The sequence below is a fragment of the Gavia stellata genome, chromosome Z (assembly GCF_030936135.1).
Source record: "Gavia stellata isolate bGavSte3 chromosome Z, bGavSte3.hap2, whole genome shotgun sequence".
In the NCBI taxonomy this organism is placed as follows: Eukaryota; Metazoa; Chordata; class Aves; order Gaviiformes; family Gaviidae; genus Gavia; species Gavia stellata.
In genome coordinates, this window is record NC_082637.1 from 39,820,787 (window position 1) to 39,841,852 (window position 21,066).

The 21,066-nt window shown below is 41.0% G+C and overlaps 1 protein-coding gene across 2 annotated transcripts in view; it reads right to left on the minus strand.

Moving 5' to 3' along the window:
* PCSK5 (proprotein convertase subtilisin/kexin type 5) overlaps positions 1-20,481 on the minus strand; it is a 251,520-nt gene extending 231,039 nt beyond the window's left edge. For both annotated transcript variants that reach the window (XM_059833233.1, XM_059833234.1), the window contains exon 1: positions 20,284-20,481. In XM_059833233.1, coding sequence (XP_059689216.1) covers positions 20,284-20,481 — 198 coding nt within the window. The remainder of the gene's footprint in view (positions 1-20,283) is intronic.
* Between the last annotated feature and the right edge of the window lie 585 nt (positions 20,482-21,066).

The following is a 21,066-nucleotide window of genomic DNA, read 5'->3' on the forward strand; positions in this document are numbered from 1 at the left end:
ACACAGGTTATAACACCGCTTACGCTCCTTCAACGCACACCATTCTGTAACAAACATGAAGGAGGTGAGCCCATAGCCTTGAATTCTGATCCCTGTTGGCTCCTTGTTATCCATGGGTGAAGACAAGTTCATCGATACTACGGAAAACTGCCACTCCCTTTCCTTCTTGTGTCCCTTCAGACTTAGGAAGTATTAAACATCTTACAACCAGAGTTCTAATCTCAGCATTTAGGGGCAAGAAAACCCTGCAGAGGTTGTTAGTTTTTCACTGACCTACTCAAATTAAAGCACTCATATCTGTAAAGGACATGTTCATGCAAGACCTGGAACTTGAACTTGACTTGTATTCCAAGCAGCAAAACTGTGTACTGGCGTTTTCTGGGGGGTAAAGTGTGGGGATTTTCCCATAAGATACTGCAAGAGTGACTACATTTTCCTAATCTCCAGCTCTCTTGCCCAATACCCTACTGTTGGGTCAGCACTGACAGACCTCCATCACACTGGGGCTGGAGGAGCAACCACCATGAGGACAGCTGCAGAGCTGCTCCCCCATCTGACCTGCGGACTGAGATGGGGGCTCTTTCTCTCCCAAATACACCCTTTTTTATTGTTTATAAGCTTTTTTATTGTTTCTTTGTCATCAGAATGGGGAATTTCACCTACTATGTCATTCACAAGAAATAATAGCAAGGTTTGTCCACGTATGGCACACTGCAGTGAAGTGAAAGATTGGACCACTTTCAGTTTTGGACAATTTGGGGCTTTCATAAAGATCAGTTTATGAAATATTTAGGAGAGAGAAACACAGGCCCTCCAGACCTTACTCAGCCTAAAACCTAAAATTCCAACTCTTGAGAAGAGGCCTTTATCCAAATATTTAAGCTCTCTGCTAGTCCCCTGTTGGGCTGGTATACTATACTACTCTGCATGAGTTAAAATAGCTTCTTGAATTACTACAGGCAGATAACAGTAAAAAAAAATGCCGAAACTACAAACTACTGGCACTACAGAACACTACAGTCTTGTCTTTAGCTGCATTAGCAAGATAATACTGCTCTGATGACTAGTCTAAAGGATGGAAATAACAATGCTTAGGCTCTGTATTACAGAGGCTCTGAATCTGTATGTTACAGGAATATCTACTGGGTGGGGGAAAAAAGTGCATTTTTAATGTGCCCAAATTTTGTTAACTAAAAGAATTCGAAGCAACAGCAGAACCAAGGTGATGTGGGTATGAACACAGATTGTCACCTCAGACGCAACCCAGACTACTCTGAAAGCTTGAATTCCAGAAACACTCAAATGCCCAAGTAACCCAGTTCTCATCTCTATTTTAAGCCCAATTAGCTAACAGAAACTCAACAGCCCAAGTTGTAAAAACATCTCTGTATGTGTTCAAGGTAGGAATAGCGTAACTTGCCAGTTCGTATCTTTGCTTCTCTTGCATTCCTTTCTCTTCAGGTTTGTTTTAAAGGGAACTGAATAGTGACACTCTGAACAAGTTGGGGTTGGTCTTAAATGCACCGCTCCTTCCTGAAACATTTTTTGAGCCTCCCAGATGGAAAAAACCCCTATACAGTAATCAAGAGTTCTTGCTCAATACTGTAATCAAGAGTTCTTGCTCAGTTTGTTAAATCTTTGGTATGGAGGACAGGACAGTTCAGCCAGAAAAAGGAGATTCTCTTCTGAACCATCTGCATATGAAAAATAAACAAACCCCCAAAACAGGCAGATAAATTAAATCATATGGCTATTACAGCAGAAACATCACAATTTCCATAGAAGTAAATCAGGTTGTACCTCTTAAAATGGTAGGAACATGCTAACACTTTACCCTTGACATTTCCTCTCCTTCTGTTTAAACAGGGAGAAAAATGTATCACCTTACTGAACTAACATATGACACTCTAGATTTCTTTTGTGTCTTTCCTTTGTGCTTCCAGCTGTTTGAATGGATAAATTTTGTCTGGGGACTTACCTTGAGCTAGGAAAATACAGTTTGGCTTTTTAAACAGTTGATGTCAAAAATTAATAACAGAGCCATTAAAATAAAGTAGCTCTGCGTTTTGTTCTTTCAGATAACGTCACTGCTGTTGCTTACATGCTGCTGTATCTTGCTTTAAAAATAAAATAGCACATTAGATCTTTCACTGGAAAAATAAACATAAGCTCTCTAGTCTTTTAACTTTTCGTGTACCTTTGTTAGGAGGATAAAAAAGTAACAATATCCTGAGATCAATTATAATTCTTGGTATCATTCTAATTCAGTATCAAGGCTGAGGTTTTTTCAAAGTCACTTCATAAATTTTAATGTGAATTTATTTTTTATGTATCTGTTAGGAAGCTTTAAAATTCTCAGAAAATACTAGTGTAGCTAAAGTAAGTAAAAATACAGATTAAAAAGAACATAAAAAGAACATTTCAATTTGCAGTGGAAATTCTTTACATGAGTTGGTATATTTAATTTTGGATTACCTCTATAAAAATACTTTTCCTAATAGGTTTTCTTTCCAAGGCTTTCTGCTGCATTCCAGAATATAATCTAAACATATTTAGAGTCTCAATTCTAAACTATAATTAAAATCTAAATTTAAATGTAGAATTCTAAATTCCTAGTTAGATTTATTCTGAAATATTTTTAGAATTCCAAAATTCTCCTTCTCTAAATAGAGAAAGTTTCTATTCTGAATATATTATAAAATATACTTAGCAATATAAAACAAATTAAGTTTCCTCTGAGACTAATGATTGGCCTATAACTTTTACAAATTTCAGGTAAATTGCAAAAAGCTTCCTACATTGTACCTTCTGCATACTGGCTACTTTGTACAGTTGTATTTTAAAATAAACATTGCCAAATGAATTCTGCTTTTAGAGGTTCCAGTACTTTAGTGCTCTCTTGGTAACCTTATTTAATATGTGGAATTACTTGGGAAAACAGAGGAAAAAACTAACAACCAAATGGCAACATAAAATGTTTTGCTTCATCAAAAAAAAGAAAGTTTTGCCATGTAACACAACCAAGTTTTAGTACAACTATCTTTGCAAGAATGGGAAAGCATTAAGTCATAAAAGAGGTCACAAGTCTCAGGAGGTAATATAGATTTGTAAAATAAGTTCAGACATTAGAAAGATATAAATTAGAACTGTATCATAGCTTTATTCTAATACATGCTAAATCACCTTAAATTTTATTAATTTAATCTACCTTGCTATACAGGATGAACAATCCTTCCAAAGAGGAATGTGGCATCTTTTTTGGGTTATATATTCATATAAATCCTGTGGATATTGGAAAGAAGATCTTTCTGCCTTATTAATTGAGTTCTGAAAGGAGGGAGCAGTTAGCTGATTTTCTTTAAAATAAAAATACTGTGATTTAATTACAAACAATTCTACTTCTAAAAGTGCAGGAAAAAAAGAAGAATACTCAAGCCAAATCATAAAAAGAGAAATCCCAAAGACACCTGTCAGGTAACTAAAGCCAACAAAAAGCTGCCTGAATAAAGACAAGGTGAAAATGATGTTTGAGTCTTACATGGATGAAGAGGGAAGAGAATTGTGCCTTATACGCCACAGGTCACATGAGACCACAGTAAATACATATTAATTCCAAAAATTATGACAGAAGCAGAGCCTGAGCCTGGCCCCTACCTTTCTCTGTTGCAGCTCTGAGAATAAGAACATGCATCAATCTTTACGGGAGTTTAAGTGCTAACAGCCCTCCTTAAATCTGAACTGTGCTGTGCATTGGTACCCTCTGAACACTTGCTCTGACGTGGTGAGGGCATACAAATATGCCCTCAGTGAAGTTAAGAATGAATAAAATGTGAGAAGTGGAAGATATCTGGACACTATGTTGATTGTTCAAATAGTAAATTGAAAGAGAACTCACTATAGTACCTGAAATCTTTCTTTTAAAGTCAGTAAGGAAGAGTTTCATCCACCTCTTCTCCAGGACTGATAAACAGGTTGTGACTATTAGAACAATGCTCAAAAAAAAAGTAGCTAAAAATTTATGAACACAGAGTCCTTAATTATTGCGGGGGGGGGGGGCGCACAAGGTTTTTGTATGAAGTATTAGCCTAGAAGAGTTGGTGGGAGATGGCGAAGGAAGCCATTTCCACATCTGTCATGTGAAATGTTACAATTCAAGTACAACAATGGACATTAATAATTGCAACCGCAGTGCCACTGCAAGCTTTGCCTCAGGAAGCATCGCAGCAATTGTCAAGTTGATGTCCCTATCAAATAAAGCAATGCAAGGTTGCTCAGCAACCTGTGACTGTGGGTTTGCAGTTCCAGGGCAACACTACACATTTCATGAAAATTCTCAAAAGGAAATCAATTACTGCCTTTATTCCCATTAATCTTTTCTATTGTTTCTTTTCAATACAGAAAGCAGTGCAATGTAAACTGGTAGTTCATGCCCCTTTTTGTGAAGCCCCATGAGTCACCACCTTATTTCTGCAAGTAAAAATGAGTGCAACAAAGTGTATTTATTTTCTGCTGTATGAACAAACTTAACCTCTGCAATATTTCAAGGGACTTCAACACAGTCATCATGCATTGCAAGTTCAAGCCATAACAAACGTTGTTTGCATCTCCAAAGCTGTTAGGCAATATGGTAATCTTTGTTTCAGTAAACAGCCCCCATAATGAAGCCATCAAATAGGAAACAAATACCTTTAACATTTTGAGGGGTCAACTAAATTGCCACTGCTTTGTGAATTTTTTCTTTCCCTTTCCTAACTACTACTCTGTAATTTAAAATACCTAAATGATATACTGCATTGCCTGAAATGAGCTTTGTCGCTATTTTATTGAATCCCAATCCTATTTCATGTTGTATCACTGAAAAAATGTAAAGTCATGAGAGAACGAGGATGGATACTCATGCAGTATCACGAATGTTCATTTAAGTAGCAAACAGAATTGACATATTTTGTACATTAGTAGCTACTCCAGACTCTAAGGATTATTATTTCTTCGTAATCTGTACTCTCTGATATGTAATTACAATAAAGCATAAGAATGAGGATTGACAAAGTTCTGACAGTGCTATTTCAGTCACGCAAACGGTATAAAGGGTACTTAACAAATAAGTTTTATTTTTTAGCAAACTACAGCAAGAGAAGTTTCACAGCAAAGAATGTTCATATTCATTTCCTTTTAAATCTCAATCATGAAATATTTAATAACCATCGTCCCTGCCCTGGAACTTGTAAACATCTGCCCAGTCCCAGTGGGATCAAGTCCCGTCTCATTTACAAAACCATAAATCAGAAATAATTCTGTTGAAGCTAATGGAATTTAAAAGGCATAAATCAAGGGCAATCAAATCTAATGGGGTTACTTGTATGAGTGAAAGATTTAAGAACTGGGCACCAAGTTAGATACACTGTTATATCTCTATCCAGTTATTTAAACATCAATATAAAACTCTTAAGCACATTAATAGCAAGAGAGTTCATAACACTCAAAATGACTAATGCAGTGACTTACAGTAATCATACTGTTCCCAGTGAACATTTATATTGCCAGCAATAAACCTTTTCACACTGTACTTTGTCTTACAAATCTGAATTCAGCTCTTATTGGTCATAGTAAATACAATGTTTTCATTTAACTGACTTTCTCATGAGACTTGATTTAAGCAATTTCCTCCTCTATCACCAATATAATTTACTGAAGACTAATAAAGAAGTGACTCACGGGAATATCTAGGACTGAATTAAGTTCATCTATGTGGTGTGTGTAGGCACTAAATCCAACACTCTTTTACGGTGAACCTAGATCATACATCCTCAACTTTGGACTGTATCAAAGTCTTGATGATCTTCCACTCTGTACAACATACTTAACCGCATACAGAGAAGCATGCAACTTGTCCAGAACCAGGCATGATGCCAACACATTCACCTATATTATTTCGTTAATGCTAGAGCTGTACAAAAGTTTATAGTTCTTTGTGTAAAAGTAAGGCTTGCCAGTATCCATTATTTCTATAAGCAGTCTCTGCATCCACATGTAATCTTACTGATTTTGGTAAGACAACTTGAGCAACAACTATTCATATGAGTAACAGTTTCTGGAGAGGATCTTACAGTTTCCTAAGTTTAATACCATGAAAACAAAAAAAATCTCTCTTTGACAGGATCTAAAGATACATGTAAAGAAAAAACAAGTAAGCAAGCAAATGAGACCAAAAAATAATCCCCAAAACGATTGCATTATGTAGAATTCAAACGTAGTAAGAAAGAAAACATGAACATCATAACTAATTGAGGATCTCAGAAAACTCTTACAGCACACCAAGGGACTGTTAATTCTAGCATAGTCATGTAATAGTCCACTTAAAGTAACTATTTGCAATCACAACAACCACAAAAAAATGTGACATACTAATTCAGATACATGCAGGTCTCTCCTGCTGTACTAACTTCCATAGTGCCACAAGAGAAATTAAGGTTCAATTCAGCTTTCACTGGAATCAGTGGGATCTTCCACCGTATTTGCTGGGAGCTGCAATAAGGACTAGATGAAAAAACACTTTTTTTTAATCCAGACCTCAGGGAGGCCTACATTTTAGATTGTTAGCATCCTAATGTCTAGGTTCATATACCAGCTTCTAAATTACTTCAGACCACACAGAAAAGTCAAGGAGAACTCACACGCAATTCATTATGAAATATCGAAATTTACTAAAACCAGTGAAAAATAGGTCACAGCTTTCATACACTGTCCATTTCACACATTTAAAGAATATTCCTTGGTGGCCTTCTTGTTTGGAGAGCAGAATCTTACAACCTGAGGGCTGAGTGAATGCTTAGCTGTGTAACTGAAAGTAGATTTTCTTGGAGAAAGAAGAAATGTTTCTACTGTATATTTGTTTAATATGTTGATATTAAATATATCATACCAAAATACTGAAATAGGGAAAAGCCAGTCAGTTAGAATGGTAGCAACGAATTGGATAAACCCATGTATTCCTCTTTACAAATGTATTTGCATTTCCATTTTGAAACATTTGTTTTCATGTCAAATGAGTCCTACAAGATGAGAATCATCAGGAGATCAACACAGCTTCCAGCCACCACTAGAATTGCTCACTGTCCAGTTAAGCATGTCAGATTAATGTTTGTAGTTGCCAGGCAAGAAATGGAAATTACTCAAATTTTGCAAGATGGTAATGGTATTTATCTGCAAGAAAGCTTCCAAAAGATCAGTCTGTTGCAATGGTAGAACCATTTATTGTGAAGACCTGTGATGCCAACACAGTCCAGAGCCCCTTTAGGTCACAGGATGGTTAACTATTTTAGAAAGCAAGGCTCAGCGACCCTGTTTGATTCCAGTTATCAGTTTTCCCAGGCGTGGCTTTGTGATTTGTCAGTTGGTCACAGTCATCATGCACTGGCCTAAGAATTATCAAGAGGAGTCCGTTCACTGATGATGGATATTTAAACTTCTCTGAGCTGAAGCAAAGGTGTCACTTGATTAGACAGGCAGAAAGGAATAATTGCAATAATGCAGAGATGGGCATGTGTCAAGGAAATCCCAGATATTGTCATACATGTCCTCTCCGGAAATGACCGTCTGCTTCAAATAGGTGTGAATAAAATCCTACTAATATTGTGCTTTCAACCCAAGGAAGGAGGATGATTTGGCTTACAATGGAGCAAAAGGGAATCTTTCAAGACAAAAACTGAAAACAGTATCATAGTTAATACTGTCATGCTAGTTAGGGCTCGAGGTCTTGTTGTGTGGCACATATGAGACACATCTGGTCTGTTAGACTTTCTGATACAATTGGGGTACCTGCAAATGCATTCTAACATTCATATTAAAAGGCTATTGAGGCCTTTACAAACTGCAACTGAATACTTTGCTGAGCTAAATTTCAGAGACTCTCTTTGAGGTCCAGTGAGAGAAGTGTTTTTCTTTAAAAGCAGAAAAAGCTAATCTGAGTTGTAAGACCACTGTTCAGGTATCTGCATGGGCTCCACCCCACTACCAACTGGTAAAACTACTGCTCCTCACACAGGACGGGGCTTCGTTGCTCAAGAGAAAACAGAGCTTATTCTGCAGTCCATTCCTGCAGGGAAGCAGTGCTACTCATTTCCAAGAGGCGTAGGGGAACTTTCTCAGCTGAAAGCTGGGAATTGCTGTTCATTCATGCTTGGCTCACTGGAGCCCAGAATAGTCACAAAGCCTTGAATTTTTTTCTAAGTTTAGCATTTGATTGATTTGTTTGCTTCAGTTCAGCTCAGATGGGAGACTAGAGATATGATACTTGAAGTACAAATATTCTGCAGTCAGTGTGGAAGGAATATGGATGAAATAGCTGAATAAAAACACCCAGTAAATTAAAGTAATTGAAAGCAATAGAAGCAGTGGAATGAAATCTCTCACTTAATAAAAAGTTTTCACATTTCAGAACAGCTGGGTGACAAATGCAACGTCAATTTTAAAAAGGAGATCTGAAGCACTATGGCCTTGCAAGTCACTACTAGGCAAATGAGTAGAAACTAAGAAATAAGAAAACTAATGGACACTTGGATAAAAAATGATCACTTTGGAAATAAACAGAGGAAAATTCTGCCTTACAAATTTATTAGTGTTTTTTGAAGACGTCAAGCATATAGATAAAGATGGGTAGATAGATATACTCTGGTTGGACTTCCAAAAGGCTTTTGACAATGTCCTTCACCAATAGCTTTTGAGAATTTTAGAAGCCATAGCATAAGGTCTTTGCAGAAGCAAGCGATTAGTCAAAAGACTGAAAACAAAGCTTCAGAGTAATTATTTATTTGTTTATTAAAAAGCAATTAGCTTCTCACAATGGGTGGAGGTCCCTGCTGGAGTTCTGCTGGGGTTCGTGGCAGAGCCACTTCTGACCTACACTATAGCATAAAAAAAAATTACATGGAAAAGGGTGTGAGCAATGAGGCGTAGATGTCAATTATTGGTAACAATCACAGATGTAAAGACTGCAGCTGACTGTGCATGAGCTGCAGAAGGACCCTGCAAAACTGAGTGACGACAATAAAATGGCAAATGAAATCCAGTGTAGACAAATGTGGATGAACTGATGTACAAACCTAACCTCACACTAAAATGAACTGTTTTGAGCTGCCCAGTACCACTGAGGAGTGACGATCTCAGGGTTATGGCAGACTAACCCATGGAAACTCAGCTCGGTATAAGTCCCAACAGCAAATGATATACCAGGCGTGATCAATAAAAGTATGGAAAATAAACTAGAGAACATGGCACTGGAAGAATAATCCAAGGTTTTGCCAGACTTTAAGTACTGTGTGCAGTTCTAGTCCCTTCCATTCAAAGAAGATGTAGTAGAGCTGGAAAAGTTCCCAAGCAGGAGAAGAAGGATAGACCTAGATATGGTACACCCTCTGTATGGGCAAGAAGGATGGACCAAGATATGGTACACCCTCTGTATGCACAATAGCTAAGTAAGCTAAGACTCTTCAGTCTAGATACTACACTATTTAGGAGAAAAGATTAGAAATCTAAAAAATCATCTATGGCATAAAAAAAGTGCACAGAGATCGACTTTCATTGTCTCTTTCAGTAGCCATCAAATGAAGCTAGTAAGTAACAAGCAAAAGAGAGGTAATTCTTCATGCAGTGAAGTACCAAACTTTTAAAATCCTTGCCAAACAATATTGTGGATGCTGAAAGTTTACTTTTATTTGAAAGACTGGACAAGCATCTGGACAAAAAAAAATCAATGAGAATTTCTAAGTACGCAGAAACCACATCCAGGTCAGGCAGTCTCCTGAGCTGAAAACAGCTAAAGGGAGTGTTAGGGAGAAGCATCGGATGCTTGTTTTCGTTCATTCTCTCCCACAGACAATAACTTAACACCCCTGCCATAGGTAGGCAGGCTAGATGAATCTTCTAACTGACCCAGAATGGCCTTGCATCCTTATGGGTCTATTTGAATAAAGGCTGTTCACATGAACAAAAATATTATAGAAACTACTTCTCTATGACCTAGATGTCATACTGTGGCTTTAGAGGTGAGACACAGCAGGCATTTTCTTTCCTGTTCGTTTTTAAGACATCAGGTTACTGTGTTAATATGCTCTACAAAGAAAAGCTCAACAAAAGCAAAAAAATGTTCTCTAGGTTTATCCAGAGGGGAGGCTACATGCTACCGTTGATTAAGCTACATATTTTAAAAAGGAGAACGTTATCCAATTCTAGGCTTGAATTTCAGCCACACAGCACTATTCAGTAACACTTTCACTGCCCACTAAGCACTCTTGCACAAAACCCAGGGGTTTTACTCCAGTTTGAACAAGAATGAATAACAGAATGTAGCAAAGGTTTTAATTGTGGCTTGTAACTTCTCTATAACTTCAGTTTGGCCCTGGAAAACAAACAAATGAGGCCTCCTGGCACAAAAACGTCTCTAAAAAGAAAAGAAATAAAGGAGAAAAACCGTAACTTGACCAAAAATGGTCCCTTGTTGATGGCTATCCCTCATTTAGAAGCATGCTGTCTCCCTGGGAGCAGATTCCTTCTATATGGAAGAGTCTGTGCTGAGAATTTTTTTCTTTCCTAATTTTTTTTAGAACTATATGATCCATGAATCCATGATCATGCCTGGCTAATGTGCCTTTCACAATCTCATCTCCATCGTACACCATCATGTAATCCACAAGAATTTCCACAACAAGCTATTCTGGCAGGATTTCATGGTGTAGCTCTGACACTTTTCTGGACTTGCCAACGCTTCATTCCAAAGAGTTTTTCATTCTGCAAATATCAATCAAACTGGGTCCAGCATGTTGCCAAATAATCACTTACTGTCTTAGGCTAGATATCTCTGGCAAGCAGGATTCTGTCTGATCATATTTTTTCCTGTGTTTGGCAGGTGACAAATAGCACCGCAGTTCCTCTCTAGGGACCATATGACTTATTCACATCCATGGCTGACATACATATCTCCCCACATCATTTGGAGAGGAAGAGAAAGATATCCTGGTCAATCACAGAACCATAGAACACAGCTGCAAAACATGCAAATATGATACTGGAAATATCTTGCCTGACAAAGCCTAGCAAATTATTTACATTGTACAACATACAACGTACAATGTAGATTGACATTGTAGAAAGCAGTGGGAAGGTTGTATATAAGCTGGCCATCTTTTCTGGTCAAGGCAAACAGATATCAATCAAAACACAGCAACCAGGATGACCGTGGGAGTGGGAAGTCTATCTTCTAATAGGAAACCAGAAGCTACAGAAGCAAAAGTGAAGGCTGGTTCCCCCTGCAAATGTGCTGGAGAAACAGATGAGCCACTTAAGTACAAGAACAGATATCCATGACTAAATTCAGTCTGTAAGTTGGAAGTCAGCGCAAAAAAAAAAGTTTTCCAGAATGAGGACAAATAACAAAACCACTTTTAAAACTGGTTAGTTTTAGACTTGTTTAAAACTGGGGTAAAAGTTCCACTTATGAACACCTTAAGGTATGTAATAGGAATCACTGATGATCCAGTCCAATCCAATATCCTTGCAATTTTTGTATTTTTTTTGAGCTGATACTTTGCAAAATAAAAGCTGTATCTATCTTCAAGTACTACCTGATTAACAGTCCCCTTCAAATTCCTGAAGTAGGGCACAAAATTAAGCTATGGAATAGCGCAAACAACTACCTGCCCGAGTTCCTCTAGAAACTGTTTTGGTGAATATTTCAACTAGTGACTTGAATATTGGTATAGGAAAGACACCTATTAAACATAACATACATGCAGAGAGGATCTGCAAGCACGTTGGAGGACAGGAGCAGAATTCAAAACAAACTGAAACTGTAAAACGAGGTCTGGAAAAACAGGGCAAGATTCAGCAAAGTCATATGCAAAGTACTACACCTGATCAATAATAATCTACTGGCCAAATTCAGACTGGAGAACAGGCTAGGAATTTGGCAGAATCAATCTGTGACCCACAGCAGATCACAAGCTGAATTAAGTCAACAATGTCATACGGCTACAGGATAGAGAAACACCATAATGGGCTACATAAACAGGAGTGCTCTCCTCAAGACAACTGAAGGAATCTTTATGTTGTACTCAGCTGTAACGTTCTAGCAGCTCCTTGCTTAAGAAGATGAGGATCACTTAGAAAGACCAGAGTCAAACAGCAAGACTGATCAGTGAAAGCCTGACCTATGTGAAACAAGGGAAAGAACTGGGCTTGGATGAAGAAAGATAAAAGTGGGTGGGAGAAAGAGTGGAACACTACAACTTTTCTGATGTTGCTACTCTTTATGTTCATAGAGAAACAAGAAACACAGGCTTTGAACTGCAAGAAGACAGATACAGCTTAGACTTTACTGGGGCAAAGAGGATAATGAGCCACTAGAATCGACTGTGCCCTCACACTGCAGAGCTTCCTTACTGAAGACCTTCAAAAACTGGTTAAATATCTGCCAGGAAAGATGCGGGCATAGCTGATCCTCCTCAAAGGCACTGTGATGGACAAGTTGATGTGCAGAGATGTTCCCCCTGCCCTTCACTTCTACAGCTGTCAGCCATGGTCAGCCAGAGGTCATGTCATACCGGACATGACCACTGTCATACCAGAGGTATCACACACTACTGATTTACCTCAAAATGTTTTACAGATTTCTTCGGATTGTTCCATTTTAATCTAGCCTGGTCCACTTCTTTATGTATTTCATTTGAGAGGAGCAGCTCCCACAAACATTGCCATTTGTAAGTTGGGCTTGCAACTAATTGTTATTCTTAAAAGTATAATTTAGTGTGTGTTTGCCTAAGGGCTTTAAATAAAAAATCATCACATAATTTGTAGTCGACTACTATGCTGTTAAACGAGATTCTCATCTTCCCTCATTTTGTAACAATGTACAAAGACTATTAGATTGCCTCTATCACCAGAACCCATTTGGCACATCCTTTTCTTCATCCAACTGCTAATGAAAGCTCACATTCAGTCATAGTAAGCTCTGCTCTCTCTCCCTCCCCCCTCTCATTTTTGACTGCACAGACAAGACAATTACCACTAAGTATGAAGTAATTAGCCATGGCATACCCTTTGTATTCTCCAATATGTACTGGTTTTCTGGTTTTGTGGCATGTGAGCATTTGCAAGAATGTTATTTCAGTGCTTACATTTTTCAAAGACCTTTCTATCTGGTGGTTTTTCTCTACCAGTCCCTAAATGTACTTTTTTCTGGCATAAGTAAGAGAAAATTCAATTTTCCTGTGTTTCTGTGTAACCCCACTACATCTGCATGTACGTACAGCTTAGAGTACACCTAGCTTTGATTCTTTTAATACCATAGTCATGGTACTTGCATCTTTAATACTTAGGATGTCATTAAACTTATTCCAGGTATTAAAATTTAGTAGGAGTATACTCTGTTTTAGTGCTGTGACTGCACAGGCTCTTAAGGGGCATGTCTCTTCTATTAACCATCTATATTATTATTATTCTGGGGTAGCTGAACTTCTTTACACACAGAGGCCCACCATCCTGCCTTTCTGAGTCATCCATGTAAGGTGGTGGGGATTATGGCAGCAAACTCCTTCCTTTGCTGATGACAACAACCTTACTTTAGGCTCTTTGTCCTAAAATAAGCTCCCGTTTGTCTTAAGTGAGTGCTTTCTTCCTAGTCTTCCAATTTCAGCTACTTAGTTTGCAAAATTTCCTTTTGCCTCCCATCAGGAATAGATTTGGAAAATGGAAAACAGCCATTCCTCCCATTCTTTCTGATCAATTGATACAACATCTCTGTGCCATCACTGGGACCTCAGGTTTGAAATGAACTAATATTTACTAACTCTTTGTGTGATTTGCTGACTTTAAAGCTATAAAATCCCAGTAAAAAAAAAAAAAAACACCAAACCAAACCTTTTGGCAAATCACATCAGCATTTACCTTAGCTAAAAAACCACATCTGTATATCTACCAGTGACTCCTGGGCCACACCTCAAGCTTAGCACACTTAGGTGTCTTTTGCCAAACAGCGTGTATTCCTTGCAGAAAGAAAATTGGAGGGAAAGGGCAGTCTGTCACTTGCTAAGGGTGGGGAGTAGGCCACTAGACCCTGGAAGAGATCAGAAAAGAAAAATTATGGGAAGAATACAATTAGGAAAGGGAAGATGTGATTTGGAAAAGTGCTGACCCATCCTCAGCCCCGCCTAGAATTATGAAAGAAAAGGAATAGAAGGATCTAAAGTTTATTCCTATACTAATTAATGCAGCATTTCTCTCCCTTGTTGGTGCCACAGATAAGATATCTTTATTTCTTCCATTCTTCCATCACCTTTGGGGTATCAGCTGTTTGTTTCTCCTGCTCTCCTGCACCTTCAAGGGAAGTCCCCTGCCGGAATAAGAAACTCCTGGCACTCGATGACAGCAACCTGAAACTGGTAAGGCACCACTTTCTAGAAGAGCACAAAGCTAGAAAACCTTCCTTATTTTGAAGCCCACATATTTCAAATTAAAATAAACTCGTGTGCCCAGAGTCAGTTACTGGAGCTCCTCCTCTTTTATCTATATAAATGAAGAAGTGAGGGGAAAAAGCTTAAGTCAATAGCTCAAGAGCACAAAAGCCTTCAGCACTGTAGCCCAGAGTAGGTGCTTCACAAGCCATCTCTCTATAAGCTGGTGTTCCTTTCTCCAGTCTATTAAGAATATTTTAACACCAAACCACAAATTTATATCCAGTGAGAAGCTGTGCTTACAAGAAATGAAATTCATGGGAATCAAGATGACCTATCAGTATACCTTAATTTTCATGGCTGTATCAAAAGAAAGCTTCCTTCTTTCACTGTATAGTAAGGAATCTCCACGCTATCAACACAGTTATAATATCTATGCCAATTGTACAAAATGCTACGCAAACTATATGTTTAACCCTCAGCAGCTGCCAACAGTGAAAGAAACTTCCCCAAAAGTCAATGACAGATACTTTGCTCTAAGAGAAAGGTCTGCTTAGTGCAGCAACTGCAAGATAGAAGGGTAAAATAGGTCAGCAAGGAGCTGCTGGGGGATGCGGTATACCCCAAACTGTTCCATCCAGCATGTAAGTTAGAACAACTCCTTAGCTGTTTTGCATTATACTATCTTATCACAGTCCCAGAGGGCTTGCTAGTCCAGACCACTTTCTTAAAAGACCCATGCAAAAAGAATAGAGGCAATTTTTTTTACATGAGACAAGGATTCACTTGCTAGAGAAACCAGTAACTGCACTTGAAGGGTAGGCCAGAAATGCCTACAATACATGGGAAAAGGGAAAAAACAAAAAGTCAACTCTATGCACTTAAAATAGCACAAACATGTAATATCAGGACTTAAAGCCTAATGAAACACAGTAGACCTTGGGCCGATTCTTTTGTAGCTTATAGTGATGCTTCGCTATGTTTGCTCCATCATCTTTAATGCAGCTGTGGTTACGTCACAGCAATGACATTACCAGTGACCAAGTACTGAAGCCTAAAGTTATGGGACAGGACTTTAATAGGCCTTAAATGAAAGCCTGTTAATTTGAGTGTCAGCTCAAGTTGGCCCTACTGTCCAAATCAGAAGCTCCAAACTGGTGGCACTAACTCAGGCAATCAAAATCACTGACTTTCTGAAGGATACCCTGCCCACTTGTCAGTCAGTAAGATGATCTACTGCCTCTGTTTTTGTGATACGCAACCTTCATTCAGTCCTGTGGTGAAAAGAGTTTTCCAACAGAAACTGAGTAACAGTTGATACGATAGATCTAAGTTGCTGCTCTATGCTTTTCCAAGCCATAGATGAAGAAAATAAGTGACAGTCTCACTAGATTCACTGCAAGAAATCAAGTATCTTTGAAGAACAAGCTTCTTTGTCTACTCTCAATTTCACGTTGGTAATGGTAAGGAAAGACAGGATAAATGAGCAGTACATTGGAACAATTTGCAGGAAACAAGAACCAGAACACGTAGCCGGGAAAAACACAGAGTAAAGAGGATTCTTTCTCTGTTGCACCATGTCCCCTAAAAATTAACGGAAAACTCCTCTTTTCAATAAGCAGAGAAGCTAAAGCTTCAAATTTCTGTAACAAGAGATGGAGACCACAGAAGTTTGAGAGCAACAAGAGTCTAACAGAAGCTGTGAGTTGTAGGAGTTCTCAATTGCTCACCAGCAGGTGATCTCAAGACCTCTTTTAACATTCCTTTCTGCCATCTATTTCTGACACGTCTAGTGATTCACATAGGCTTTGTAGCTTTCCTGTCATCACCATGGCAATGAAAATGGACTTAAGAGGTATTTCAAGACTCAACTGGATATTCTCCAAATCACACGAGCACCAAAAAAAGGGAAAGCTAAATTCCGCCTCTTACCAGGAATGCACCAAATAACAAAAACTGGGAGAAGGGATGTTTTCTGGTGGTGACAATTCACAGCCTTCCTGGGTCTGCTGTCTTGTCTCCACTGACCACTTAATGTACCTTTCAATGCCAGTTTTCCACAAACACAACCCAAATACTGCCTGCTGTTAACTGTTTTACTCCTAACCTACCCTAATCTCTCTCTCTTCCATAGCACCTTCCATCTCCACTCATGCAAAATTAACAGGGTGGTTGATAAGAATAAGACCTTCAGAATCCCTCTGTTTCCCACTGTTCCCTTCAGCTCTAATCATGCAATTACCTGTTGTCAGAATACTCCTGGTTTGCAACTTTGCAACTGCACCTACTTGACTTTCATTTATTATACACAAGTTTCACTGCCTCTCATCTTGAATATTTTAATTCCATTATTTTTCTGGGTCATTTGTACTGAGTCAGTTCTTTGGGCCAGCCATAGTGGGATTTGGATTCAGCTTTTTGCACTTTCTTCTTATAGGTGACCTCACAAATTTAATTTAACCAAAAATATTATGCTTAATGCATTACACTAGGCTTTTTTAATCTATTTCAGATGATTTTTGGATGTGCATTTTTATGAGATGTGTAATTACCTTCTTCAAGCAGAAGTAAACAGCTTAGCTCTTACTGCCACTTGCAGCTTTAATTATAATATTTCATCTTACCTAGGAGAGATATTAACTGCAAAACCAAAGTTTAATTGCCTGGCCATAGCTGCTACAATATACAAACATTAAGCGTGTGAAGTCCTGCCTCTAACAGAGAATTCTGCTTACTCGTTATCTCTTTCAGCATTTCCAGTGTATTCAGCTAAGAGAATGTCTTTCCAACATCTCACACCAAATACAGATTTTTAAGTTGCTTGCAATTATCTCTCCATAATAAACAGTAGATTCTTGCCCCATTCTCATATTCTTTTGCACTTTCTGTTCTGTGTCAAATATCTTCCTGCTTTTCCCAATCTATGCAAAAAGCCTGTAACGGGCAAGTCTAACTCATCAGTCCAGACCACTCCTGAATTCCTTTCTCTAAAAGTTAATACCTTACTCCCTTTACCCATCTTTATCAAGCGATACAGTCTACAAAGAGTGATCGATAAGCTACACAGAAAACAATGCACATTTTTTTGTATTTTTAAGAAATACAGTTACAGAATTATTTTACATAGGCTTTGAACCATATATTTACGTGTTAAACTATGTATGGTCAGACCACAGCCATTTAGATTATTTTATGAACTCTGAATTCTCAAATTACGAATTCTACCTGGCGACCAGATCAGTCTGACGGAAGTTGTATAAGCACTAGCTGGGAATAAAAAACCAGACATTAGACTGATCAACAACATACTAACAAACGTGCTGTCACAGACATACCATTTGGAGATGATTTTGCAAGAAATTATCAGAAACTTAACACTGGCCATCGTAAAAAGATACCCATGAAAGGAAACTCTGCGTAAGAGTTTGTGCATTCTTAGGGCATGTAACTGTAACAGTACAGCACTGAGCTGTACGTTGGCACGGCACAATGACATCTGGCACTCAGTTACTCCAATCCAAAATACATTCAGGAAGCTCTGTGGAATTTCTTCACATATGCCCACCGCCTGCTTCTTTTCTGAAAGGCTGGTTACAGCCAGAAGACGAGGAATCACCCATCAGTCCCATTCATATTATTACTGAAGTTTTCTTTCTCATGCATCCATCATTTAACATTCTTACATTCGTCTTCTACTTGCACTTTCCGTACCTGCATAACTAAGTAATGATATTGGCTCCCTTCACATATGCTCTCTTTTCGTCTGCATACCCAGTAATGTATTTTCCAGTTTTTCATTATTTATGGTGTCTATTTTCTCTCATTCCCATCTGTATACCTGATCAGTAATGTATCTATTATTAATATCTCATAGGTGTATACATGGCGCTTTCACTGACACATAAGAAGCAATAGTGGCTTACTACATTCTTTCCTTAATTCAGCATGAGGTTTGGATGTGCAAGGTATAAAAAAGCAGGGTCTGAGTTAGCCAGCTGGCCTGACAAAAGACAAAAGGGGAAGACGTGCATCCTCCAACCAACTAACTGTTGCTTACTTCGGCACTATAAAGGCCCAGATAGGAATACAGAGGAACACCTTGAGCAAAAGACATGTGTGACACCAAAAAGAACATCAATGCAAAAAACTTCACACTTGGATTCCTAAGTGGCAGTTTCAAGGTGGGGGTTCAATTTTGACATGAAAGCTTCCTCCCAAATTTTTGTGTCTCCCAAGCATTGCCTTCCTGCCCAAGTGCTCCAAGAGGGAAGTTGGTATTCAAGTTTTTCTAAGCAACTGCATCTTTACACATGTTTTGTGCTACCTCAGTGTCATTTTCCAGCTTTTCTTATGTAAATTATTTAATAGACTGCACAGCTGTCTTATTCAGGGTTGCAATGACTGGGAACAGCTGAGATGTGCTTCAAACTTTGGAGTTGATGAATTCCACAACACAAATAAAAATTGGGTCTCACTTTGATCTGTTTGTGTAAACGCAGCTGCATTCTTGTCATTCTCATGTATAAAGTGAAGCCTTCTGTACCTGTAAATGCTCATTTCTAAACTTTCAATTCAGATAGTATAAACTACTGTCTAGAAAGACCATGCTTGGATGTTCACACCCAAGCGTGCAATGGAATTGTTTATTTTTTAAGCACTCACTTTGCTAAACCCTACATACGGAACTTGTATTTTGAGGATAATTGTCAGGAAAGCTGAGGATACTGGGCACAAACTCTCAGAAAAAGTGATGTTTGGGCATTTTAAACAGCAACTGTGCCTAGCTGTAGCAGCGGGTGATTTTTCAGCGTGATGGGATCCAGTGAGAACCAGGTGTTTCCTCACTTGCAGTTCCTAGCCCTGGCTGGATCCAAGAATTTTCCTCACGGGGTGATCTGTGGATCTAGCCAGTCCAGGTGTTCTCTAGCGAAACATCTGCGGGCTCCGCAGAGCTCAGGTGCTGCCCGAACGGCCGGGCACGGGCCGGAGAAGCTCTGCCTACAGAGCCGGCATCCGAGAGCCGACTTCTCCTCTCCTCTTGTTCCACAGCCAACAAACCCTGCGGAAAGCGAGGGGGCTGCGGGACAGCAGCGCGGGCCGCGGCGGCGGGCGGGCGGGCGTGTCGGCTCCCAGCCTGGGGCAGCCCCGCGGCCGCCCCGGCCCCGATGGGCGCGCTCCCCTTCCCTGGGGGACCACGGCGGCCGCCGCACGCCCAGCAGCCGCCCCGGGGCCGCCCTTGTCACCTTTCCCTTCCGTACGCCCCGCCAGAAGGGGGGTCGGGACGCCCCCCGCGGCGGGCCAGCGGCCGCAGCTGCCACGTCCTGGCTGCCGGGCAGACGAGCGCTCGCTGCAGGACGAGCTCCTCTTGTATTGGTATTTTTTCCCCTGCAAGGGGGGCAGGAGGGTGCCCGGCGCGGAGCGCAAAGTTCAGCCGCCGCGTAGGCAGCGTGGCGGCGGGCAGAGGCCGGCGGGGCCCCCTGCGCCACCACCCCCGGCCCGCGGGCGGCTCCGCTATGTGCGCCCCGCTCCGCACCTGGCCGCGGAGGAGGCGCTACGGGCGCGGCAGCGGCCCCGACCCCTCCGGCGCGGCTCCGGCGTACCTGCCCCTGCGCATCACCTCCGCCGGCCCGCGGCGGGAGGCCGGGGCGGCGGGGGGCTTCGCGGACCGCCCCGCAGCAGCGGCGGGGCCCGCGGCGGGGCCGGGGTCGTGCGGCGGCCGCGAAGCTTCCCGGCCCTTTCCCTTGTCCCTGCCCCGGCGGCGCAGGGCGGTGGCAGCGGACCTTGCCCGCCCGCCTGCCGGCCGCGCCGCCCGCTCGGAAGTAGTTGTAAGGAGGGTTACCTGTCCTATATTGACGTATCCGTATTTGCTAGCTATACGGTTGGCCTCCGGGAGCCCCCCAGTTATCCGCACAGCCCAGTGGTTGGTGTACAGGCGCGTCCTGCAGGCGGGCAGCAGGAACCCCAGCAGCAGGGTGAGCCGGCAGAGAAGGTCCCCGCCGCCTCCGCCTCCCCAGCAGCAGCGGCGCTTCCAGCCCATCTTCTCCTCCTCCGCACGCAATCCCCACAAAACTTCTCCTTCCTTCTTCCGAGGCTCTTCTCCTCACCTCCGGGCGGCACCAGCGGCGCGTCCTCCCAAGTTACCCCGAGGAGGAAACTAGGAAGAGCTTGGAGTAGTGCATTGAACCGCCCGGGGGTTAAATGATGAAGGGTTGGGAATAATGGTTACGATCGGTGATTACGGCTGTCCCCTCCTCCCGCCGCTCTTCGGGGATTAAGCAACTTGCTTGGAAAGCTGCTCTACAGTTTCTGAGCGCCAGCTTCTCCCTCTGTCCCCAGCTGCATGGGAAGTCGTCTCTCCGCGAGGAGGAGGGCTCCTTCTCCCTCCCTCCGCGCTTCCCTCCTCTCTGACTTCCTTCCTCCTGCCAGCGATCTTCTGCCTCCTCTCCCGCGTCTGGCTTTTCCTCGCCTTCTCGCTCTCCCTCTTGCGCGGAGTCCGGGATCAGCGCGGCTGCGGCGGTGGCGGCAGGCGGTGTGTGAGTGTTGGCAGCTGAGCGCCTCAGTTCACTCCGGCTCGGCCACCTCCCTCTCCCCTCCCTCCTTCTCCTCCTCCTCCTTCTCCTCC